General features: G+C 50.6%; 1 protein-coding gene across 1 annotated transcript in view; it reads right to left on the bottom strand.

The window, feature by feature from the left end:
* Positions 1–568: 568 nt before the first annotated feature.
* Positions 569–26,286, bottom strand: part of ETHE1 (ETHE1 persulfide dioxygenase) — a 90,386-nt gene continuing 64,668 nt past the window's right edge. The window contains exons 3-7 of the mRNA XM_085615663.1: positions 18,985–19,133; positions 4,219–4,348; positions 3,295–3,384; positions 1,495–1,611; positions 569–1,327 (exon numbers count right to left, since the gene is read on the bottom strand). Of these exons, the coding sequence (XP_085471789.1) occupies positions 1,281–1,327; positions 1,495–1,611; positions 3,295–3,384; positions 4,219–4,348; positions 18,985–19,133 (533 nt within the window). The 3' untranslated portion in view covers positions 569–1,280. The remainder of the gene's footprint in view (positions 1,328–1,494; positions 1,612–3,294; positions 3,385–4,218; positions 4,349–18,984; positions 19,134–26,286) is intronic.

The following is a 26,286-nucleotide window of genomic DNA, read 5'->3' as shown; positions in this document are numbered from 1 at the left end:
GGGATTTCAATTGGGGGTAGACACGCATGGCACTTCGCAACAAATATTGTCGTTTGATCAGGGATGTTATTTTATATTTTAGGCTTAATCATGGCCTAAAAGAATAATGGTTGTTGCTTTGCTTGTTATTACAGTGACCCCTGATGAAGGGCAACTTCGGCCCGAAATGCATTGTGTTTTTATATAAATAAAATACTGTCTTAGATGAATTTGCTTCATTCGTGTTTTTGGAAGAGGTTCGGATGGCCCACCTGGAACATAAGAAAACAGAAAATTGGCATTCCTTTCCACCTGTGGATGTATTTACCATGGAAAAAGTTGAAATAAGTAAATGAAAACCTTGGATTAATAGGATTACTTGGTTAAAGAAGGAACAATGACATGACTGTCACAAAGGCGCAATTCAGCTGTGCACTTTGTTGGGGCGTGATGTCGCCCCAGTTCAAATCACAATCAGCCAGAAACACCATGGCTCTGGACAAAAAGTTAGGATTTGTCCCTTTCAAGGGTGTCTAATTCGAAAACAGAAATCATACGCTGAGCGGCAAACATGTGGTCAAGAAAGTTCTGGCTTTGGACCTCAGGACCTGGTCTTTTTATTTTTACTCTGAGATACAAACAAACAATCAACAGCATATCAACAAAGTAAGAAACAGAAGATACAGTCATGTACCTAGATGGCAAACTGCAAATGAATGGGCTACTAACCCCCGACGGAGCAAGGGGCTGGAGTCAAAGAGGCGCGAGGCCATAGACGAGCCAGGGTCCACCCAGGAGGCATTACTGGCGAGTTCATGCAGTTGGGTGGAGACGTCTGAGACTCTGTAATGTGGTCCAGAGGTTGGTATCCTGGCTTCAGAACTTGACCAACAAATATGTGCATATTACTGCAGCTACAGGGGCATCCTACAATAAAAACTGCCTCTTTAAAATTCTTTGATGTTCCTTAGTCCTGGACCCATAGTTCCATATTTGCAGCCTTAAAGGTAATACGCTACAGCATGCCAGACTAGGGGCAGGTTGCGTATTTTTTGTAACACCCGAAAGATACACTTTTCAATCAACTGATAAAGAAATGTTATTTATTAAATCTATTAAATACAAAAATATGATTTCTTCCCTGATGTAAGACGTCTGCAGAGTAGGATTTGGAGATAAAACGGAATACATTTGGATATCATATCTGCAACCGTTCCCTTGAACCAAAGAATTTTCGGTGAGGTACCGTCGCTCATAACCAGCTGTCAGAGGAGTCCATCGACTGCCCCGGGCACCTTGCATCAAGAGTCCTGGATGCCACATTTCAGGTTGGCTGGCACAGCAATATCTGAGGAGGAAGGAATCAAATTCATCTAAGAATTAAAAAATGAAGTAAAAAACAATACAGGATGCTTATTTAGGGTGTATTTGGGGGAGGATGAGAATGACCAACTGGTCTTAAATAAAAATAAAACCGGTCCCCATCCCTACCATATGGCCCTTGGAGGCCCTTACCTATCTGTGCTGGCTTCGGCAGGTTCAGCCCGTTCATGATTTTCACAAACTCCTCCAGAGTCTTCGTGAGTCGAGGATTCAGCTGCTTCTCCTCCTTAACCGAGGTCACGCTCTGGCCTGAGGGAGAGAGAGGAGAACTGTGAGACACCAGAGCACAGACCTTTGAGAAAGACCTACTGGTAGTGGAGGGGATGAGGAAGGAGGTCTTGCATTATATCGTATTGTAGAATTTACTTCGCACTTCATACTCCTGACAAGGAGGTGGAGAGTGGCCTCAACCACTACTCAAACATGCCCCCATACCTGCCGATCATCCAGTGTCGTGTATTAGGCACTGCGGCACCTACGGCTTCACGCGTGAGCTTGGGTGAGGGCGCTATGAGTGTCAGGTGCCACACAGGCCTATGCCTCGGCTTCATTTCAACCTGCACTGTTTATTTCGGGCCGACGTCAGCTACAGGATCGACCAGGAATGGCTCCTTTTGAAAACAGCCAATTCCTAGGACTCAGGAATCTATTGTTCTATTCAGTGTGCTCTGTGTTATGTTATGTTGATTTGTATATGGAGGTGTGTGGCCCAAGTTGCTTATACGAAGAGACAGGTCTTCAGCTTCTTGCGGAACTCAAGCAGTGAGGAGGAGGCTCTGATGTGTTGAGGTCGTTCCATATCTTGGGTGCGATGTAGGAGGTTGAGAATGATAGAAGGGCTAGAAGAGAGAGGAGAATGAGAACGCGTACCAGGAAATGTCCTCTCCACTACTCAGAACATCTCCCATGCTCTTGGCTGTCCTGTTCCCCTTCGAGGAGGCATGCTCTGCAGCCTTAGAATCTGTAATCCCTACTCTCGATCGCCCCTCAATTACACCTGCCACTGAGAGTGCCCCAAGTGCCTCGAAGTACCCGAAAGTAACATCTTAGGTACATCCACATTTCCAATTATCTGAGGCAAACAACAACACATCAGAGTCTGGGTCTGCGGGCGGCACTGCTTGCTCCTAGTTCTACTGCACATGCTGTGTGCCTGCTTGCATCGTCCATGGACCTGTGGCGCCTGCTCTGCTGCGGACCTTAACCAACCTCTATGTACAGGCGAAGCTTGCGGGTGGCGTCACTGCGCCACTTCTATGTGCTTGAAGCGACTGAGAAGTACATTCCAGATTAGAAACTCCAAAATAACTGTCTCTGTCACTGGTATTTACAATCAGGTGCAATCCTGGAACGGGTCCTTTGCTACCGGGAGCAGATTTTGAAAATAAAAACCCGCATATTCAACCAACATCGAAGTAGGACCACAATTTTGCATCGATTGAGAGGCACAAAATGACTTATTTCACCAACTAAGAAAACTTAGACACTGAAGCATGAAGGGGAATTAAATGCAATCTTTACATACAGTGCCCTTTGTGTTAACTAAACTGCTTCCTGCTAGGGGCAGCCAACTAATCCTGCAATGGAGAAAAATGTGTTCTGACCTGCTCAGATGCTCCTCATACTGCCGCAGCGTGTGCTCCTTGGCAACCAGCAGGCTTACACTGTGTGACTTACCACCTACATTCAACTCCCACAAGCACAACCAATGGGAGCCTAGGCTGCTGGATGAGCCCAAAGGGCTAACTAGGAGGCAGAAACACAAATGTACAAACTTTCTAGATAAGCATGGGTGCCTCCTCATCACACCTTGTCACTCCAAGGTGATAACTTTGCAAAAGGGAGGAGGTGAGAGACCCTACAGGGGTTGCGTGAACAACAAAATACTTTTGACATAATATATAACACCGTGACGTGGTTTACCGTACTCACCAGTGTAATCGTGCGCTGGGTACAGCAGACAGTGGTCCGGCAGGGTGAAGATTTTGCTGTGGACAGACTGATACAGAGTTCGTGGGCACCCTGCAAAGAAGCAGAGAAGCCTATCAGGATTTCTCATCAGTGGCACCCTTAGTGCCCCTCCTTATACCACTGGTGTTCTTTCTCTTCCCCATGACCCTCTTCCCCCTTTGTTGCTCTTCCTTTTCTTTAAATTTAGGTAGAGCTTAATTTGCATAAAAAAATAAGTGCCAGGCCCGACTGCAGCTTACATCACTCATTGCCCCTGTCAGCTCTGCCAATGACAGTACCAACAGAACTACTAATCATGACTATTCCAGGCCCCAAAGCTGTAAGAATGGATTAAGCGGCAGGTAATAGTCACTTTTAATGCTTATTGAATTAATAGACAACTGTTGGGTGTTCATCTCTAATTTACACAAACAGTGCCACCATGTGGCAGACAGTCATAAGTGCCGGTGCTGACAATTAAGTGCTGGCACTGAGCACTGGAAACCACTGGCTTAAATTAAGCACTGAGTTTAGGGTATCTATAAAGTGCAATGAAACTGTAGATTCCTGGCGCTGTTGGAAAGGAGAACATAAGCTGACAGCTGCCTCAGCCTAACGTGTAAAGACCCTTGTGGAATCTCCCTTCAGCGCCCCTCTTCACCCCATCCTTGTCCCCTTTCTCCAGCCCCGACAGTCACTCCTAGGAGAGTCCCTTCTCACTCTCAAATGTAACTGCTGTTGTCCCAGCTCTAGTGTCCTTGCACATGCAGTTGCTTTTGTTTTCAGAGGTACACCTGATATGTGGCGCATAACCATTCAGGCTGGCTTTCCACTGAGTGCCATGGAATATTTCTGTGACGCGACTCAACACTACAATGATCAGAAGCTGTAGCACCTTGAACCGACCTTGCTGGAAGTCTGTGCGCCCACAGCCCCGGATCAGCAGCGCATCGCCGGTGAAGGCCATGCTATGGTCCTGCAGCACATAGGTGAGGCAGCCGTCCGTGTGTCCAGGTGTGGCGCGCGTCTCCAGAGCCTGGAGAAGGAAGGATTGAGAGGGAACAAGTAAAACACTTTAATTCTCCATTTGTTTTATTTTCTGTGCGGATTGAAAAGACAAGGAGGGATTTCAGACAAAGATGGTTTGAGCTAAGGGATGCACTGGTCTGATATGTGACTGACTCTTCACCAGCCCTCACACCCTCTTAAAAGCACCAGTCTAGGATGTGACTGACTCAGGCCCAACTCTGCAGCCTTTCACAGGAGGGCCTAGTGTGTGTTTGATTCTTCTGCAGCCCTGACAGCCTTCTAGGGGAAAGCTCCTGTATATATTGTGGGTCATTCTTTTCTCAACCTTCATCAGAAATGTGACAAAGCAACCGTTTAGCTGAGGGTCCCCTGGGTCAAAGCAAGCCAAGACCGCCTGCCTTCTCGAAAGAATTCCCCTTTGTTGGAAGGCCCTTGTCGGTAGCGGACTCCTTTCATCCCGCGCCCTTTTACAAGAGCAGACTAGACGTAGCAGGTCTCCCTCTCCGATCCCACAGAGGCGGCAGGCATCGGGGAGATTTCCACGCTACCAGGGTGCTGGGTGGCCTTTTATGGGTAACAGCCCCAGATGATATATTAAGAACTGCAGCTTGATGAAGGCTGGGCACCCAGTTGCAAATTATTTCTGAGGAGCAAAAATGTTATAGTGATCGAGTCTCATTCACCCATGTGCTCTATTTGATAGAGTGAGCTTATCTGCGCTCTGTTTGATAGAGCGGGTTTCTCTGCGCTCTGTTTGATAGAGCGGGCTTCTCTGCGCTCGATTTGATAGAGTGAGCTTCTCTGCGCTCTGTTTGATAGAGTGGGCTTCTCTGTGCTCGGTTTGATAGAGTGAGTCGGTCTTGTCTGTGCTCGGTTTGATAGAGTGGGCTTCTCTGCGCTCGGTTTGATAGAGCGGGCTTCTCTGCGCTCTGTTTGATAGAGTGGGCTTCTCTGCGCTCTGTTTGATAGAGCGGGCTTCTCTGCGCTCTGTTTGATAGAGCGGGCTTCTCTGCGCTCTGTTTGATAGAGCGGGCTTCTCTGCGCTCTGTTTGATAGAGCGGGCTTCTCTGTGCTCGGTTTGATAGAGTGAGTCGGTCTTGTCTGTGCTCGGTTTGATAGAGTGGGCTTCTCTGCGCTCGGTTTGATAGAGCGGGCTTCTCTGCGCTCTGTTTGATAGAGCGGGCTTCTCTGCGCTCTGTTTGATAGAGCGGGCTTCTCTGCGCTCTGTTTGATAGAGCGGGCTTCTCTGCGCTCTGTTTGATAGAGCGGGCTTCTCTGCGCTCTGTTTGATAGAGCGGGCTTCTCTGTGCTCGGTTTGATAGAGTGAGTCGGTCTTGTCTGTGCTCGGTTTGATAGAGTGGGCTTCTCTGCGCTCGGTTTGATAGAGCGGGCTTCTCTGCGCTCTGTTTGATAGAGCGGGCTTCTCTGCGCTCTGTTTGATAGAGCGGGCTTCTCTGCGCTCTGTTTGATAGAGCGGGCTTCTCTGCGCTCTGTTTGATAGAGCGGGCTTCTCTGCGCTCTGTTTGATAGAGCGGGCTTCTCTGTGCTCGGTTTGATAGAGTGAGTCGGTCTTGTCTGTGCTCGGTTTGATAGAGCGGGCTTCTCTGCGCTCGGTTTGATAGAGGGGGCTTCTCTGCGCTCGGTTTGATAGAGCGGGCTTCTCTGCGCTCTGTTTGATAGAGCGGGCTTCTCTGCGCTCTGTTTGATAGAGTGGGCTTCTCTGTGCTCGGTTTGATAGAGTGGGCTTCTCTGTGCTCAGTTTGATAGAGTGGGCTTCTCTGCGCTCTGTTTGATAGAGCGGGCTTCTCTGCGCTCTGTTTGATAGAGCGGGCTTCTCTGCGCTCGGTTTGATAGAGCGGGCTTCTCTGCGCTCGGTTTGATAGAGCGGGCTTCTCTGCGCTCGGTTTGATAGAGCGGGCTTCTCTGCGCTCGGTTTGATAGAGCGGGCTTCTCTGCGCTCGGTTTGATAGAGCGGGCTTCTCTGCGCTCGGTTTGATAGAGTGGGCTTCTCTGCGCTCGGTTTGATAGAGTGGGCTTCTCTGCGCTCGGTTTGATAGAGTGGGCTTCTCTGCGCTCGGTTTGATAGAGTGGGCTTCTCTGCGCTCGGTTTGATAGAGCGGGCTTCTCTGCGCTCTGTTTGATAGAGCGGGCTTCTCTGCGCTCGGTTTGATAGAGCGGGCTTCTCTGCGCTCGGTTTGATAGAGCGGGCTTCTCTGCGCTCGGTTTGATAGAGCGGGCTTCTCTGCGCTCTGTTTGATAGAGCGGGCTTCTCTGCGCTCTGTTTGATAGAGTGGGCTTCTCTGCGCTCTGTTTGATAGAGTGGGCTTCTCTGTGCTCGGTTTGATAGAGTGAGTCGGTCTTGTCTGTGCTCGGTTTGATAGAGTGGGCTTCTCTGCGCTCGGTTTGATAGAGCGGGCTTCTCTGCGCTCGGTTTGATAGAGCGGGCTTCTCTGCGCTCTGTTTGATAGAGCGGGCTTCTCTGCGCTCTGTTTGATAGAGCGGGCTTCTCTGCGCTCTGTTTGATAGAGCGGGCTTCTCTGCGCTCTGTTTGATAGAGCGGGCTTCTCTGCGCTCTGTTTGATAGAGCGGGCTTCTCTGCGCTCTGTTTGATAGAGCGGGCTTCTCTGCGCTCGGTTTGATAGAGCGGGCTTCTCTGCGCTCTGTTTGATAGAGTGGGCTTCTCTTTGCTCGGTTTGATAGAGTGAGTCGGTCTTGTCTGTGCTCGGTTTGATAGAGCGGGCTTCTCTGCGCTCGGTTTGATAGAGCGGGCTTCTCTGCGCTCGGTTTGATAGAGCGGGCTTCTCTGCGCTCGGTTTGATAGAGCGGGCTTCTCTGCGCTCGGTTTGATAGAGCGGGCTTCTCTACGCTCTGTTTGATAGAGTGGGCTTCTCTGCGCTCTGTTTGATAGAGTGGGCTTCTCTGCGCTCTGTTTGATAGAGTGGGCTTCTCTGCGCTCTGTTTGATAGAGTGGGCTTCTCTGCGCTCTGTTTGATAGAGTGGGCTGGTCATAACTAAGAGATTGAATTCCAAGTGTGTTCTAAACCAGCCGCTTAAATGCCAGGAGACCGATCGGTATATCCCAGAGTTGTGTGAGGCCTCTGAGGTTGAGGGATTCTTGCAGGTAAGCTCTTGCTGGCAACGTGTCATGATCCTGTAACTCTTTCCATAACATTCAAAGTATTTGGTTCTGCTTTACAGATCGTGTTCCAGCATATTAAACATGCTCTGCGCCTGGCTAGCGCCTGTGTCATCAAACCAAATTCCAGCCTCACCTGTGCAGGTGAGGTGCAACTTGGCAGTGAGAAGAGGATTCTGTGAGGCACACACCTTTGAGGCATCTGCGGTACTCGCGTCCCGGCCTCTTAGAGATTTGCTTCCGTAGGAGATTGTCGGCAGAAGTTTTGCTCGCACTACTTCGAGGAGGGGCTTTAGGGAAGGGCCGGCAAGTTTTTGTTCAGCTTTTTAAGTGCTACAGTTAGGGCCAATCCTTTCCTTTGAATCGCCTCTGTGAGGGCTGCGAGAGCGCCTTTCTTATCAAGGATGACCCCAAAGTATTTGTATTCCTCTGTGCTATTGAGTCTGGTGTCACCCCAAAACCTTGCCTGTGTTTCATTTATCTTATTATTGTAAACCATGGTTTTTGTTTCACCGAGTTTGATTGTCAGGCCATTGGCAAGAGAGTAGTCATTCGTGTTGTCCAGCAGCCGTTGTAGCCCCACCCGGGTGCAGCTGACCAGCACCACGTCGTCTGCATAGAGAAAGCTTAATATGGCCTTGCTGCCTAATTTCAGATCGTGGAAGTTACAGGGTTGCAGTTGCTCTGTCAGGTCTGCCCAAAAAAGGTTGAAGAGGGTTGTGCCAAGACGTATCCCCGTTTTAAAGCACACATTTCAGGGGGTTTTGTGGTAAGGTCATGTTTTTGGAATCATTTCTATCTTTTTAACCTTTCATCCTCTTATTTTGGGATTTCATGCATCTCTTACAGAATTCCTATTACGGATTACTTTCATTCAGTAACAGAGATACACAGACTGATTCGAAACATGACCTCCTTGGTTTCAGATATAAAGGAAATATTAACTACCCTTATGGAAAATCACAGCTCCTGCAAGTGCTAGTTTACTTATCTATTACTACTTGGACCCCTTCAATTGAAGGTTTCGAATGCTATATATTTCAAAAAAATCTCTTTCCACTTTCTTTGAATTCACTTGGGTTCTTTCCTTTTCTCTACTCTGCGTTATACATCATGTGTACCTTGCACTCAATTTCAGTTTTGTATTTACCACAAAATCATAAAAACAAATGTTGGCTAACCTTAAAACTCATTTCGACTTGGTCTCACATACAATAGAAAAGACGAAAAATGAGGGAATAAAGTATGAAACAGAAATCAAGCTCAAAGGAACCCATTAGTGTTATTTGCCCTCCTACATATTGGAACTCATACAGTACTGACGTTTTCAGAAGGAACCCTACAATATTTGTCGGACGACACACTTGAATTGTTCAAACATTTGCCCTTATAATGGGAGGTGTAATGGCCCAACCCTCGTATGAGTGGCCTATATTCCTCCAGACCAAAATACAAAAGCACACAAAATCGGCATTTAAGTGGCAGGCCATGAATGTGCCGGGTCTTTAAATTAATTAAACTAAAGTTCATAATATTGTGGGAAGACTGGGCTTGAAAATAATAACGCGATGATCCTCTTAAATTGATCATTTGCTTAGCCTCATCACCTGCTGGTACCTTGCGTTTGGAGTTAACTCCATCAGATAAGGGCTGCAAAAAAGTGGTGGTGGCTTTGAAATCTCCTATGCACAACATATTATTATGTGAAAGTGTCTCGGCCACAGAGCTAATATTTAAGCAATGTCACTCATGGGGAAGGCGCTCCCAAATCATTCCTGACTGGGATGGATGGATTCATGTGGGGTCAGGCAACCCCCTCCCTCATGACAGTGCTATTGAAATTCAGACTGTAAAAATGTGGGGTGAAGTTCATAAGTTGTTTCTTGAATGGTGTTCTCTTTCCTAACTAGTACGTGGGTGAAAGACCACAGAAAGATAGCGGTTGGATTGTTTTTGAGACAAGGCTCAGCCAATGTTGCCCGATTGATAATCATTGTAATGAATGCCTGGTATTGGGGATCACAAGGAGAAGCGGGAAGGAAGGGCGAGAACAGATTGCATCACAGTGAACATCACTTATGGGCAGTGAAACACTACTTGTAGGAATTGTGATGAGTTCTGAGGTGATTTCACCCGGGGTGAAATGCTGATCCTCTGCTGGGATGTGAGTGACCACGTGGAAGAGAAAATGGTTTCCGCGCCTGATTTTCTTATGGAAATGATGGTTAGTGGTCCAAAAGCTAATATGATGGCACTGTTTCTATAAATTCTCAAATATGTTTCTTATCTATCTGACATGCTGAGTAAAAGGAGACTCAAATAAATGAATAAAAGGAGGAATTTAATTTTCACGTGGAAATTATGGTGAGAGCTCCAGAAATCTAATATTAGATATAAATTCTCAAATATCTTCCTCATTCATGTAAGAAAAAAAGTCTGGAATTCTGAGTGGGACAGCGGTCTGCCAGGTGAATCCCTAGGACTCTAGTCTAGCTTCACCACAGAGGTCTTCTACTGTAGCTTTACCGGAGTGTGCCAATAACATGCTATATGTAATGCTATATTCATGATAAAAGTTAGGCACTCATGACCACAGTGTTGCTAGAATAAGAGATATTTAAAGCCATACATGTGGCAGGCTGAAGAGAATGAGCCTTGAGGGATGGAGGACTTCAAAGCTACCTTGCAGCAGTATGGCGGTCAGTGCAGGCACATTCTGTGAGCTAGGTGAGCGTTCTAGTTCTTTAGTAAAACTCTGATCTTCCCAGGCTATGTAAGAGGGAGAAAGCCTTGTTATATGTGGGTTAATACTGCAAGGAGTCTTGTCTCAGGTACTCAACTCGGTAGATAGCAAACGAGTAGGGGCCAATCAGAATGCAGCGTTTGCTAGAGTAGAGCTGTCTGATTTACAATACACCGCTTCAGATGGCGCAGAGGGCACAATATGAATGAATCCAAAGTGACCATGTAAAACTAAAATCAACATAGCACGGCCATAAAACTGTTTACTTCTTGGATTACTAAGCAAAACAGGAGGGGGGTCACATAAGAGTTAAGGAAAGCCTGTTGCTCTTAGGACAGAGGTCTTCAAAGTGGGGGACGCAACCCCTGGGGTCCGTAGATGGGTTCCCAGGGCGGCGCAAATGGTTCTGAAAGTACATGTAAATGAAGATGGCCTGGAAGTGCGGCAAGGTTTACTTGCAGTATTCCCAGGCTGTCTTCCTTTAATTCCAGCCCTTAAAGTGAAAGTGAGAACTGTGACAAGAGACCCGTGGGGGCAGGGGGCAGTGCCTATATTGGCAGGGTCAAAGAGGCTGCTAAAAAACTCACAATCATTTGCAATGCAATAGGTTTCATATTTGTGAGAGTTAGATCTATTGGCATTGTAAATGATGTTTCTTGACGAATTGCTGAAAACAAAAGAAATGTATGTCGTTTTTATTTTTGTCCATTTCAATTCCTGACGTATGTGAGGATGGCTCAAGAATGTATTTAACGGACATCCTCTAACAGCAAAAGTACCCAAATAATTGCTTCAAAACCCATTGAATATTGAGTTAACAATTGGCTGTACTTAATGAGATGCATAAACATAGGTACTTAGGCCTTTATTGCGGATATCTCAGGAGTGCCGATTCTGGTGCACGCTGTTTTTTTCTGCTTGAATCATGTTTTTAAGATAGGCGGTCATTACAGATCCACACAGTATTGGTAAACTTTAAATGTATTTCCTATGAAGTTTACATGCACCCCACACGCTGAGGGGCGTGCAGGGCACTGGCTGGATTGGAAGGCACTGCCCTCTTTACCGTGGGGGATTTGGGAGTGGTAATTGCGTCACAGCGCTGAATTTGTGGCAGCGCATTGCTCTAGGGAAGCACGGAGCCTACCAACCCACCCTGGTACAGGGACAACAGGCTTCAGCAGCAAGTTGGGCACTGGGAAGGAGATGCAGTCACAGAAAGAGGTATTAGTCTCAGGCATCACATTCATCGAAGGGAACTAAGGACGAGTTTAGAGGTAACAGGGAAAAGAACAACAGAAAATAAGAGGGAAATGGGGGAACTAAAGGAAGGCAGGCTTGGTCCACTGTCAGAAAGTCTGGTTCAGTGAAAAGAAACATTGAAGTCCAGAGAAAGGGCAACAGGGTCTGTTACTAATGGAAGTTGTCAAGTTGAAGTTAAATAAGAAATTGTAAAAGGGGGGTGGGAATTGTTTAGCGTCAGAGGCGATAGTTAATATTTGTTGTGCGGCAATAAGTAGATGGTTGGTTTTATGTACACCGAGCGGAAACACCCGTATGACAACAGCACCAAGGTGTCCATGGTGATTCTGTTCCAAAGTAGGTTTAGGAGACCAAACGGCTGCTAAATCCTCGTTTAACTTATTAAAAAAACATGGCAGAGGACCACCAAAGAAGTACATTGTGCAGCAAAATAAACAGCAACATACATAGAACTAGGTTCACTTAGAAACATAAGTGTGCAACACGAACACATTAATCTTCCTGTACTGTACAATAAATCAGAATTCTCGAAAATACCATAATTCTGTCCTTCAGAATAGAGAGCCTGTGAGTACTAGTTTACAGCACTGAAGAACTGGATATGCATTACTATGCAGCAGAGGATGGATTATGTAGCAAATGTGGTAATATAGCTCTCCTTTTTTTCCTTTAAAAAGGGCCATTCATTAGTGCAGCAGGTATTGCTGCCAGGTGTGTGTGTGGCCACTGCTGATTATTAGTAATTAAGCTGATACAGTAGGACTGGGGCCCAGGAGTGTGAGGGGCTCACTGCATCACAATTATGACAGACTACCTTTAAAAAAAAGGGCATGGGCGTTTATTTTCCTTTCTAGCATTAGTACCGAGGGTACGTTTGCAGAAAAAAGGAAGCCATCATGTGGGAGCTCTTTTTTTCTGAAAGGGACAGAGAGCCTGATTTGCTACTACTCACCGGAGGTCCTGCTGGAGATTTGTTTGCTGCTCTGCCGCTCCTGGGGTGCCCACGCTGTTTGTCCCCTCTGTCGGCGCCCAACGCTATCGCGCCCGTGACAGGGGGAGACTACAGCTCCCAGTCTGCTTAGCGGCCACTTCCGCTTGTCTTCGCGCCCGGAGGCGCTCAAAAGGCAGAGGCTTCCTCCGCGTCGCGGGACGTGCGCGGGCGACGCTGGGCTAAGCCCGGGCAAAGGGCGGGCCGTTGTGTGGCCGTTAGGAGGCCGGAAGAGGTCGGGACGGGCCACCCCCCTAAATCAAGGTTTCTGAGATCATTCGGTGCTACGATGATGATGACGTGAGTTGTATCAAGGCGTTATCCAGCTGAACATTCGCTGAATCAGGGTTGCTGTCCCATCATAGTACTGTAACAACTTGTGATTGAAATGAGATAGGTATTCTTTCTTTTAACTTTTTGGCGTTCTATTATTTTTTTAAATAGTACTGATTTCTTACTCCTATACTAGAGTCCCAGAATGGCCACAAAGAATTCCACTTTGGACAACTATCTGGTCAAAATGGTGAGCAAGATAAACAATGACCGACGAAAATCACTGGGGAAGGATTCCACTCCGGACCATACCATTCTTATAGATACTAATATCGGGAGTGATCTAACTATGTTGGATTTAACCAGCACTGACACCTCTCGTTCTGAAACTTTGACTATCACTTCCTTGGATCACGAAGCATCTACTCAAGTACCGTTACCTAGTGAACCTGTGCCATTACTTTCCCCCCTTAAGAGACCTGTAAGAAAATGCAGGAAAACCCTATCAAAGTGGGGAAATGCTCACCCAAAGTTGAAGCTGGACCAAAGACATAGAAATACTGTGACTGTTACTGATAACACAGCTAGCAAGGGTGATGGGAATGATAATCTTTTGGGTCATATTGCCAAGATTTTCGAGGATAAATTAGACCTTATAATTAAGCCTCTCACGGAAAAAATTGATTCTTTAACCATGGAGGTAACTAGCTTATTTGAATCAAAATTAGACTTGGTGACCAAACCCCTTTTGGAAAAAATTGATTTCTTATCTATGGAGGTATCTAGGTTGGGCGATCTTTTAGAGAATAGGAGGAAAGATAAGACTGCAACAATCTTTGAATCAGAAATACATTCAACAGTCCAGGCTCAACCAGCCATAACCAGAGGGAAGAGCCCATTCAAATCTTTACCCAGGGAGATACGTCATCCGGCTGGTTGTACCTCTCAGTTAAATGTAGTTCCATCTAATAACGAGAGGACTATTACTTCTGGCCATAGACCAAACCACATTAACCTCCCGCCTGACTGTGAACCTTATGTTGTAGTCCCTTCAAATGTCCCACTCCTAGATTCATCAATATCAAATCATCGGGAGGAATCCCACGATTCCCTTAAACGGAAATCAATTGCTTGGCTACACAAAAACTGTGGTTTTCCCCCACTTTTTTCTGATGACATTCTGTCTACTAGAAGAGTTTCCTGGATTGGTAACGCAAGAAAAAGATGCAAGGGGGACTGTATAATTATAAATTTTAGATACCCCCAGCACGCTGCAACCGTCCTTTTAAGAGCAGCATCCCGGGATATAGGGGAGCTCGATGTGGGAGTGCACTCTCTGGGGTATTTCTATAGGCATTTGTCTAGAGTACCATTATTACCATTATTACCCAACACTCGTAGACCCTTGCTCATTAGCAGAGATATAAACTTTACCATCCCAACTGAAAATAGATTCTCAGCATTGAGTATGCTAGACCAAAATGATTGACATTTACATCCAAATGAATCAATCACAGACACAGGAATAGACAATTTGATAAGGGGTTCAGGTGTGAATGTTGAACAATTGGATTCAACCCTTACAATACCAACTTGCCCCGGTGTTATTGTGTTAGATAAGCTGGGAAATAAGTTTTTATCTTTCTATCCTCCAACGAGCGAGGCTGCTAGCTCAGGGGCCACTGACAAGCATTATATAATGTCTAGGGAGGGAAAGGATGATATTGAAGTTGCTAATCATGCTAATATGGCAAATCCTTTAGACATATTAGAGGTCAATACAGGGAATGAAATCACATCAGTAGGCCCAGCCTCATCAAACACAAAAGAGGATTCACGTATTAGAATGTTATCTTGGAATATAGCTGGGTTAGCTAAGAATTTAATGGACGAGATATGGTGCTCATACATAGAGGATTATGATATCATACTCTTACAGGAGACATGGATGGTGGAAATTCCCCACAGGTTGGGTTATAAAACATATTGTTTAAATGCAACACCATCCAACAGAGGTAGAGCATCAGGGGGTTTGGTTATTTGGGTTAAAGTGTCTCTAGAAATAGAGGCTAGCCAGTTATCCATTTCCCCTCCTGACCTACTTGGCATTAAAATTCTTACCAGAAGGAAAGAAATCATTTACTTAATAAATATATACAATAGACCCATCCCATAAGGAATCTAAAACGATAGAAATTTTGGATTCCTTTTTAGATACATTGGGAGATAATGCAAAGGTACTAGTTGGCGGGGATTTTAATTGTAGATATGAGCCTGTTTCAGGTATGGAAAAAATATTTGATGAACAAGACGCCGTTAATGATATTTTACCTCTAGAATCAGTGGGCCCAGTTATAACACTGTAGCTGTTTTCCAAATTTTGCAATTGACTGAGGCGCACGACTTAAGGGCTTGTAATGGCCGTTTCTGTTCGGATAGACCAGCAGCTCCGACTTATTTTAAGGGAACATATAGATCACACATAGACTTCATAATGGCATCCCGGAACGTATGGGAATTAATAGCTGATTTTAAGGTAGATCAAAGGACAGAGAGTGATCATTTCCCTCTCCACCTATGGTTAGATCCCCTCCCATTTATTAATAGACAAGAAGAAGAAATGTTACCATCATCACTCAGTGGGGAGCTACAAATATCTAACAATAGACGTGCGGTAAGATGGCCACATATTTTGGGGTCGGAAAAAATATTGGAAAAGATCTATAATGTATTCTCTGAAATTATAGGAACACCCCAGTTGCCTATAGTGGGTACTCAGGGCGTTCTTGATTTACATTATAAATTGTTGGATGCTTTAACTCCACTATTGAGTAAAACATATAAACAAGACAGTAAAAGGGAAGGGATTCCTCTCAAGATGGTGAATCCATGGTATAACCAAGACTGCCGCCAAGCTAAATTAAGGCTGATTCAGGCAGTAAAATCTGGTACTCGTCTAGACATAAAAAATGGAAGACTAATATATAACAAAACCATGGACCAAGCAAAAAAATCCTGGGATGAAACTATCTGGGAGGATCTCTTAAATGCATCTAAGCAACGTGATCAAAGAACGTTCTGGAATTTAATTGCCAAGGGGAATAAGAAGGGTAGATCAACTAAGGATATTTTCCTAGATGAAAATACATGGTGTGATCATTTTACCAAGCTTTACGCTATTAAAAAGAACAGTTTGTCCCTTAAGGATCATGAGATAGACCTAGGAACGAGTAATGCCCCCTTACACTTCAGTTTAGAAGAATCCTTCCAGGCCTTGCAGGCCGTGAAAATGAGCAAAGCTCCTGGTCCTGACAAAATTCCTGGCGATTTACTAAAACATGATGTAGAAGTGTGGGGACCATATATAAACTTCCTGTGTAACTCGATTGCTGCTGGTACACCAATTCCTGATTCCTGGAAAGGGGCTGAAATAATAACAATTTTTAAAAAAGGAGACCGTTATGATCCTAGTAATTACCGCCCAATTAGTTTAATTGACATTTTACAAAAAAATTTTGCCAGACATATTTTAAATAGGCTTTTAGATTGGACTGAAGAGACTAAAATACTGACTAAATATCAAGCTGGTTTTAGATCTAAAATTAGTACTATTGATCAAGTATTTAGGTTTATGTGCATCTGCTGGAAGTACATAAACCTAAGGAAGGGTAATCTATATGTGGCGTTTGTGGATCTTAGGGCCGCCTTTGACCTTGTTCCGCGTAAATTGTTGTGGTCTACACTTAAGAACATGGCGGTCCCAGGGGAATTACTTAAAGAACTCATCAGGCTTCACACGGGGAACTTTGCGAAAATCAGATGGGGAAAGAACGGTGAAATCTCCAGGGCTATTCCCGTTGACCGTGGTGTGCGCCAGGGATGCGTGCTAGCCCCAACTCTCTTTTCCCTATATGTTAATGATATACCTAGTTATCTAAGTAACTGCGTGCACGATTCCCCAAAACTAGGTGGTGAAGCGGTTACGGCATTATTATTTGCCGATGACACTATCCTTATCTCCCAAACGCCGAGAGGCTTACAAAACTTGGTTGATACATTTCAAAAATATTGTGAGGGGAAGGGGTTAGAAATTAACCCTAGCAAAACCAAGTACATGTCCATAAACCCCAAAAAATCCCTTAGGAGTAATCTGTTCCTTGAAAACAAAAAACTGGAACAGGTTGAGAGTTTTACTTATTTGGGGATTTTATTGGACAGTAACTTGTCTTGGAAAGGACAGATAGATAAAAGCTCCATATCCCTCAAACAAAATTCAATGCCTATTTTAAAAGTTCACGGAGCTAGCTACTCCAAGGCTATATATCTCCGGCTCTAGAGGTATACAAAGCCAAGGCACAATCAGCTGCACTGTATGGTGCTGAGGTCTGGGGCTACTATTGTAATAATACGTTTGGAAAAATGGAAAATTACTTTGTGCGTAGCCTACTAAAGATACCAACTAGAACCCCCTTGGTTCCTGTATTTTTAGATATTAATCTTAAAAAAATAGACTACCAAGTAATTTTAAGACCGTTGTTGTATTGGGTCAGACTATGGGTAACCCCGGAACTGAGTGTCTATAAAAGTGGTTTTGTTGAACTTTCGCAGATTGATGGCTATTTGAATACACCATGGGTAAAGTTTGTTTCAAAGTGGTATGAAAGATTAGGGCTTGCACACCTATGGAATGCTCCACAGAATATGACACTGTTCTCTAGGAAGCTTGTAAAGGATACCTTTTGGTCGTACGTCAACGGTGAACAATTGTATAGCTCATCGTCTGGCAAACTGACCATGGAATTTTTGCTTTTCAAAGATATCCCTAGTTTAGAGCAATTTATGGATGAGATCTGTCCACCATTAGCAAAATCATTATACTTACAGTTTAGGTATGGTGTTTTACAGATTAACGCATATACATCTTGTTGGGGGAAGGTAAAAGGCCCTGAATTGTGTACCCTTTGCTCTCTAGGGGCCAAAGAAGATGCTGCCCATTTACTCTTTTTCTGCCCGAAATACAAAAAACCAAGGGGTTGTTGGATCAAACCTGTCTGTAATTACATGGGGGTTAGATCTTATAAAGAGGCAGAGCGTATACTTAAGTCAAACACCTCACAGTTAGTGGTGTTTGGAATAAGTAGATTTTTATACAGCGTGTATTTTATTCGGAAAAAATGTAGTTACAAGCTGTAAATACTTGGATTTAGGCTCTGCTTTCCCCTGTTTTCCCCTTTTCCCCACTTTTTGTGCTTCTCTTATGTCTTATTGTCTCTCCAGCCCATGTAATCAATTGTTCTGGTTTTTAATTAATTTATATATTACTATTTATGTTTTTAATTGCGGTACTTACTTATGGGTTTTTTACAAACAAAAGAAAAAAATTTTATCGCCAACTCAATGTAATTTTCTCCCATTTATATGATGAATTGTATATATGTATGTTATATTTATTTCTGTTGACTTTTATGGCTTATTGCCGAAATAAAGTTTAAATTGAATTGAATTGAATTATGGTGAGGCATGGTGGGGAAGAGGTGAAAGATGCAGAGGAGATAGCCTGCTACTCAGGTCTGTGGTTGACATTAATGCAGCAGTTGTAGTTGCATTGGGGTCAAGAGTTTGAGGGGCTCAGAACACCCCAATTACGGGGAGCAGTATTTTTGGGACAATACATATTTTTGTTTGATGCATTTGCTGTTTCATACGTCTCATATTTAGTGTAGGTTATGAGCTACAGAAAAATAACTCCTGAAATCATCTCATAAGCCCCGCCCCCTGCACACAGCCATGTCCCTCCCGCTCCCCTAATCCTTGCCATAAAGTTTTGGAGGGGGGCCCGACCATAAAAAAAATTGCTTGGAGGGGGAGGGTGGGGAGGGGTTTGAAGACCTCTGCCTTAGGATGTAACTTAACTTACACTAACACGAGACTAAAAATGTAGTTGTTATTCCATCAGAACCCACACGAGGGCGCTCAGCCACCGAGGAAGCGCTTAAGGCGTTTCTCGTTCATGTTATCAGAATGTCTTATTGAACACCCTCTACCTTCACACATCGCAGGTGAGGTGTACAGCACGAAGTGATATTTTTGGTACAATGTAGTTGTGCCAGAACACTCACGTGCTACTTGGGGATGTCACAAATGGTTTTCAATTATCAAATTAGCAGAATTTACATTTTGGAATAAAAAGAGGCTCCATATGACTTTAAAGACAAGCCTTCCGTTGTCACGGACACTTACGAACTTGCCGAACTTGATGACGTGTCCCTCCTGTATATGGACGTCCGCGCGGGCCCCGCTGTCCTGCGATATGACGCTCTTGCAGCCGGGCAGCATGCGCTTCAGGAGGCCGGTGCCTGTGATGTGGTCGGCGTGGCAGTGGGTGTTGGCTGCAGGGGAGAGAGGGGAGGGTGAGGCGAAGTGTTCTGATGGGGAGCCTGTGTCCCCCTCCATCCTTGAGCCTGTGACCCCCTCCATCCTTGGGCCTGTGACCCCCTCCAGCCTTGGGCCTGTGACACCCTCCATCCTTGGGCCCGTGACCCCCTCCATCCTTGAGCCTGTGACCCCCTCCAGCCTTGGGCCTGTGACCCCCTCCATCCTTGGGCCAGTGACCCCCTCCATCCTTGGGCCTGTGACCCCCTCCAGCCTTGGGCCTGTGACCCCCTCCAGCCTTGGGCCTGTGACCCCCTCCAGCCTTGGGCCTGTGACCCCCTCCAGCCTTGGGCCTGTGACCCCCTCCAGCCTTGGGCCTGTGACCCCCTCCAGCCTTGGGCCTGTGACCCCCTCCAGCCTTGGGCCTGTGACCCCCTCCATCCTTGAGCCTGTGACCCCCTCCATCCTTGGGCCTGTGGCCCCTAGGAGCCCCCTGGCGCCTGGGACTTGTGAGGAGCCCTGCGGTCTTGAGATCTTCTGTGAGCTCTACGTGTTGGGTGGGTGTGGCACTCACACTCTTGACACCTAGTGTCATGTATGGCATTTCTATGTGCCTACAAGTGATGTCTGCATCTGACATATGGCATTCTGCTGAGAGATGCCTTCTTTAAAAGAGAACCGTGTTGCATGTCTGTTTATACTGAAAGTATAAAAAGGTATAGGTTCCAGAATGGAATTGAATAAAAAAGAAATGACTGTTTGAAACACACACATCTGACATGGGACATCTGACAAGTCAAAGTACGACTTTTTTCTTCGCAGATTGGGACACATGTTCTGAACAGTGTAAATAAGTGTTTCTCGCAACAGACTGATATATTTTTTTAGAACTTACATGTTACAAAGATGACTATTTATGACATATTTATGACTTAAGTCAGTCATAAATATGTTTAGTTCATAAAACACCCATAAAATACAACACTAGAAAAATAAATACAGAATAAAATCTAACAATGTATAACTAAATATTTCATATCGATTGATAAGATACAATTTCATTTATAAAATGCACGCAGGTTCAGATGCAGCATCGCTGATCCGCTCAATGCTCACACACACAATGCATCAGCCCACTGGGTTCCCAAGAGCCACATATATCCCTGCCCCGTTATAATGTCTCCCATATCTTCCTACTTGACACTAAAGAAAACACCTATTGCACAGATTACATCTAAGAATGGCATATGAAATAGGGATTTAGAAGCTCCCCGCGGTTAGATATTCCATATTTTCTTTAGGGCTGGGCGGAATTTGCGGAATGCCTCTTCGCGGAATTTTGAAAAAAAAATTGTTCAAAACGAGCGCACAACCTGAGGGACCATGTGCCCGGGACTGGGGTCCCTCGTGCTTGGGCAGGCTCCCCTATCTCTCCGGCCTGGCTGCGTTGAGAAGCAGGGACCGGCCCCGGGCCTCCTGATGTTTGGTCAGGGCCTGGGATCCCACGTCCTGCGGCCTGCCAAGTGTCCATCTGCCCGGGACAAGGGACCCTGGTGCAGAGCCCCGGAGCCCTGCAAGGGCAGGCAGGAGCCCTACCGCTATGGCTCGGTGTGGGCAGCTGGGAGTCCTTTCGGTCCCGGACATCTGGTCGCACCTTTCCCTCGGCCATCTAGTCGCGCGCAATGCTTTCCAATGGGGCGACCAGATGGCCGGGCCGGCCTGGAAGTCCCGATGAGGGTCCATTCGCCTCGCGGATCCCAGCCAGGGCTCCAGGAGGCCGGGCGCGTCCGCGCCTAGGGTCCCCTCCGTCACTCGGAGCGCGAGGGTTACAAGAAAGGTGGGTAGCCTTCCTCCGGATTAGTAGGGGCAGGGTATGCTCAGGCGGGGACCAGATGGGCCAAGCCCGGACGACACTTCCCCGGGGCGTCGGATGCTCCCTCCTCCAGCCCGCGGCGAGGCAAAGTGCCCAGGACAGGCTCCATGGGTCCCCCGGGCGTCCACCGAGGCCTGCAGCCCCAAAGCCCTGCAGCCCTGGAGCCCTTCAGCCCAGAGCCCTGGAGCCCTGCAGGCCCGGAGCCCTGCAGGCCCGGAGCCCTGCAGGCCCGGAGCCCTGCAGCCACGGAGCCCTGCAGCCACGGAGCCCTGCAGCCACGGAGCCCTGCAGCCACGGAGCCCTGCGTGGGCAGGCAGGAACCCTAGCGCGAAGGCTCGGGTTGGACAGATGGGAGTCCTTTCAGTCCCGTCCATCTGGTTGCACCTCTCCCCTCGGCCATCTGGTCGCGCGCAATGCTTTCCAATGGGGCGACCAGATGGCCGGGCCGGCCTGGAAGTCCCGATGAGGGTCCATTCGCCTCGCGGATCCCAGCCAGGGCTCCAGGAGGCCAGGCGCATCCGCGCCTAGGGTCCCCTCCGTCACTCGGAGCGCGAGGGTTACAAGAAAGGTGGGTAGCCTTCCTCCGGATTAGTAGGGGCAGGGTATGCCGGGACACCCCTCCTGGGGATTGTGGTTCTCAGGCGGGGACCAGATGGGCCAAGCCCGGACGACACTTCCCCGGGGCGTCCGGTGCTCCCTCCTCCAGCCCGCGGCGAGGCAAAGTGCCCAGGACGGGCTCCATGGGTCCCCCGGGCGTCCACCGAGGCCTGCAGCCCCAAAGCCCTGGAGCCCTTCAGCCCTTCAGCCCGGAGCCCTGCAGCCCCGGAGCCCTGCAGGCCCAGAGCCCTGCAGGCCCAGAGCCCTGCAGGCCCAGAGCCCCGGAGCCCTGCAGCCCCGGAGCCCTGCAGCCCCGGAGCCCTGCAGCCCCGGAGCCCTGCAGCCACGGAGCCCTGCAGCCACGGAGCCCTGCAGCCACGGAGCCCTGCAGCCACGGAGCCCTGCGTGGGCAGGCGGGAACCCTAGCGCGAAGGCTCGGGGTTGGACAGATGGGAGTCCTTTCAGTCCCGTCCATCTGGTTGCACCTCTCCCCTCGGCCATCTGGTCGCGCGCAATGCTTTCCAATGGGGCGACCAGATGGCCGGGCCGGCCTGGAAGTCCCGATGCGGGTCCATTCGCCTCGCGGATCCCAGCCAGGGCTCCAGGAGGCCGGGCGCATCCGCGCCTAGGGTCCCCTCCGTCACTCGGAGTGCGAGGGTTACAAGAAAGGTGGGTAGCCTTCCTCCGGATTAGTAGGGGCAGGGTATGCCGGGACACCCCTCCTGGGGATTGTGGTTCTCAGGCGGGGACCAGATGGGCCAAGCCCGGACGACACTTCCCCGGGGCGTCCGGTGCTCCCTCCTCCAGCCCGCGGCGAGGCAAAGTGCCCAGGACGGGCTCCATGGGTCCCCCGGGCATCCACCGAGGCCTGCAGCCCCAAAGCCCTGCAGCCCTGGAGCTCTTCAGCCCGGAGTCCTGGAGCCCTGCAGGACCGGAGCCCTGCAGCCCTGGAGCCCTGCAGCCCTGGAGCCCTGCAGCCCCTGAGCCCTGCAGCCACGGAGCCCTGCAGCCACGGAGCCCTGCAGCCACGGAGCCCTGCGTGGGCAGGCAGGAACCCTAGCGCGAAGGCTCGGGGTTGGACAGATGGGAGTCCTTTCAGTCCCGTCCATCTTGTTGCACCTCTCCCCTCGGCCATCTGGTCGCGCGCAATGCTTTCCAATGGGGCGACCAGATGGCCGGGCCGGCCTGGAAGTCCCGATGAGGGTCCATTCGCCTCCCGGATCCCAGCCAGGGCTCCAGGAGGCCGGGCGCGTCCGGGCCTAGGGTCCCCTCCGTCACTCGGAGCGCGTGGGTTACAAGAAAGGTGGGTAGCCTTCCTCCGGATTAGTATGGGCAGGGTATGCCGGAAGACCCCTCCGGGGCTGGCGGTTCTTTGCCGGGGACCAGATGGGCTACGCCCGGGCAACATCCTCCCAGGCTTCACTCCTCCGGCCCGCGGCGTGGCAAAGTGCCCAGGGACGGGCTCCACGGGTCCCGGGCAGTCCTACCCCCGGGGCGCCCGGCCCCGAGAGCTCCGTCGGTCCTCCCCGTGCCCGAGTCCCAGCCGCTGTCCCCCAGCCCCCGGGAAGCAGAGAGCCCACCGAGCCCATGGTTCAGGCAGGAGCCCTACCGCTATGTAGCCTTCCTCCGGATTACTAGGGACAGGGTACTCTGGGACCCCTCTCGGTCCTCAGCCGGCAGCTGGACGGGCCCGGATGCTGCCCCTGTCCTGTCCCGGGGACTGCCGCGTGGCAGGGTGCCCGGGAAAAGGGGTCCGGATGGTCCGGGGAGGCTTCCCCTGCGCCTGCGGGCCTGGGAGCCCCGGCTGGCTCCAGGGGCCCAGCCGGGCCCTGGGCCCCGTACCCCGGCCTGCGGCACTGCCAAAGGCCTGGGACGGGGTTCCGTTGTGTCCGGGGAGCCTCCCCAGGCCTGTCTGGGTTCATTGGCCCCTGGGGGCCCGGGGGAGGGTGGCCTCCCCGCCCCAGGCTCCGTCCGGGGTCCTGCCGCGTGGCAGGTTGCCCGGGGCGGGGTCTGGAGGTCCCGGGGAGGCTTCCCCTGCGCCTGCGGGCCTGGGAGCTCCGGCTGGGTCCAGGGGCCCGGCCGGGCCCCGGGTCGGGGTCTCCTGCCCCGGGCCCCGTCCCCCGGCCTGCGGCACTGCCAAAGGCCTGGGACGGGGTTCCGTTGTGTCCGGGGAGCCTTCCCAGGCTCGTCTGGGTTCATTGGCCCTGGGGGCCCCGGGGAGGGCGGCCTCCCCGCCCCGGGCTCCGTCCCGGGTCCTGCCGCGTGGCAGGGTGCCCGGGGCGGGGTCCGGAGGTCCCGGGGAGGCTTCCCCTGCGCCTGCGGGCCCGGGAGCCCCGGCTGGGTCCAGGGCCCCGGCCGGGCCCCGGGTCGGGGTCTCCGGCCCCGGGCCCCGTCCCCCGGCCTGCGGCACTGCCAAAGGCCCGGGGCGGGGTTCCGTTGCGTCCGAGGAGCCTCCCCAGGCTCGTCTGGGTTCATTGGCCCCTGGGGGCCCCCAGGGAGGGCGGCCTCCCCGCCCCGGGCTCCGTCCGGGGTCCTGCCACGCGGCATGGTGCCCGGGGCGGGGTCCGGAGGGCCCGGGGAGGCTTCCCCTTCCCTTTCCCCTCGGCCATCTGGACGCGCCTGTCCCCTCGGCCATCTGGTTGCGCAAGCCCCTTCGGCCATCTGGTCGCGCACGTCCCTTCAGACAGAGGGGACCCTAGGCACGAATGTACCCGACCTCCTGGAGCCCTCGCTGGGATCCGGTAGGCAAATGGACCCCCTTCGAGACTTCCAGGCAAGCTCGGCCATCTGGTCGCCCCATAGGAAAGCATTGTGTGCGACCAGATGGCCGAGCTTGCCTGGAAGTCTCGATGAGGGTCCATTTGCCTCCCGGATCCCAGCGAGGGCTCCAGGAGGTCGGGTACATTCGCGCCTAGGGTCCCCTCTGTCACCTCGTGCGCACGGATTACAAGAAAGGGGGGTAATTTTCCTCCGGATTACTAGGGAGAGGGTCAGTCGGACCAAAGTGAGGTTTGGCGATTCTGAATCAGGGGAAGGCAGCACCCGGGCCCGCCCGAAGCGGGGCCCCCAGGGGCCCGGGTACGCACACCTGCCTCTCAGCCCCCTTCCCGATGGTCCTTTTTCTCCGAGTTTGCTGGGTCAGAGCTCCGTGAGGTCCGGTGATCCCGAGACAGGGGAAGGCAGACCCGGGGCCCGCCCGCCGGGGCCCCCAGGGGCCCGGGTACGCTCCTGCCTCTCAGCCCCTTCCCGATGGTCCTATCTCCGCCCGGTTTGCTGGGGTCAGACCTCTGCGTGGTCCGGCTATCGCGAGACGGGGAAGGCAGCACCCGGGCCCGCCCGCCGGGGCTCCCAGTGGCCCCCAGGGGCCTGGGTACGCACACCTGCCTCTCAGCCCCCTTCCTGATGGTCCTTTTTCTCCGAGTTTGCTGGGTCAGAGCTCCGTGAGGTCCGGCGATCCCGAGACGGGGGAAGGCAGACCCGGGGCCCGCCCGCTGGGGCCCCCAGGGGCCCGGGTACGCTCCTGCCTCTCAGCCCCTTCCCGATGGTCCTTTCTCTCCGAGTTTTCTGGGTCAGAGCCCCATGAGGTCCGTGGATCCCGAGACAGGGGAAGGCAGCACCCGGGCCTGACCGAAGCGGGGCCCCCAGGGGCCCGGTACACACACCTGCCTCTCAGCCCCCTTCCCGATGGTCCTTTTTCTCCGAGTTTGCTGGGTCAGAGCTCCGTGAGGTCTGGTGATCCCGAGACGGGGGAAGGCAGACCCGGGGCCCACCCGCCGGGGCCCCCAGGGGCCCGGGTACGCTCCTGCCTCTCCGCCCCTTCCCGATGGTCCTTTTTCTGCCGGGTTTGCTGGGTCAGACCTCCGGGAGGTCTGGCGATCCCGAGATGGAGAAGGCAGCGCCCGGGCCCGCCCGCCGTGTGGGGCCCCTGGGGGTGGCCGGTTGTGCGCCTGCCTCCCGGCCCCTGTTGATGGGCCCTCCCTTTGAACCCGCTCGCCCTGGGAGCAGGCAGGGATGTGAAGCCGCCATCCCCCTCCCCGCGCAGGGCAGCCTGCAGAGGGGATGCCCCGGCCGTACTCTGATCGATTGGGCACTCTCGGTCCGTTTAGGGATGGACTGCTTGTCCAGCCTCGGCTGTTGTTTCAAGCAATTAGCTTCCTCCCCGCAAGGACCGTCCGACTCGAGGGCCTGCCGCCTGGCGGGAGGCCCTTCACCCTACCCAGCAGAGCGAAGGCCGAGCGGCCCCGGCAGCTCGTGACCCCCAGTGGTCTGACCCCGAGCGGGAGGGGTCAGGTGGCGCCAGGCCCTCGGACGCTGCTGCCCAGCAGGTCCGTACCAGGCCCGGACACGGAAAGGATTGACAGATTGATAGCTCTTTCTCGATTCTGTGGGTGGTGGTGCATGGCCGTTCTTAGTTGGTGGAGCGATTTGTCTGGTTAATTCCGATAACGAACGAGACTCCTCCATGCTAACTAGTTACGCGACCCCCAGCGGTCGGCGTCCAACTTCTTAGAGGGACAAGTGGCGTTCAGCCACACGAGATCGAGCAATAACAGGTCTGTGATGCCCTTAGATGTCCGGGGCTGCACGCGCGCTACACTATACGGATCAGCGTGTGTCTACCCTTCGCCGACAGGTGCGGGTAACCCGCTGAACCCCGTTCATGATAGGGATTGGGGATTGCAATTATTTCCCATGAACGA

The sequence above is a fragment of the Triturus cristatus genome, chromosome 7, assembly GCF_964204655.1.
Source record: "Triturus cristatus chromosome 7, aTriCri1.1, whole genome shotgun sequence".
Classification (NCBI taxonomy): Eukaryota; Metazoa; Chordata; class Amphibia; order Caudata; family Salamandridae; genus Triturus; species Triturus cristatus.
The sequence above is the reverse complement of the archived record's forward strand: the minus strand, read 5'-3'. Positions and strand labels throughout refer to the sequence as shown.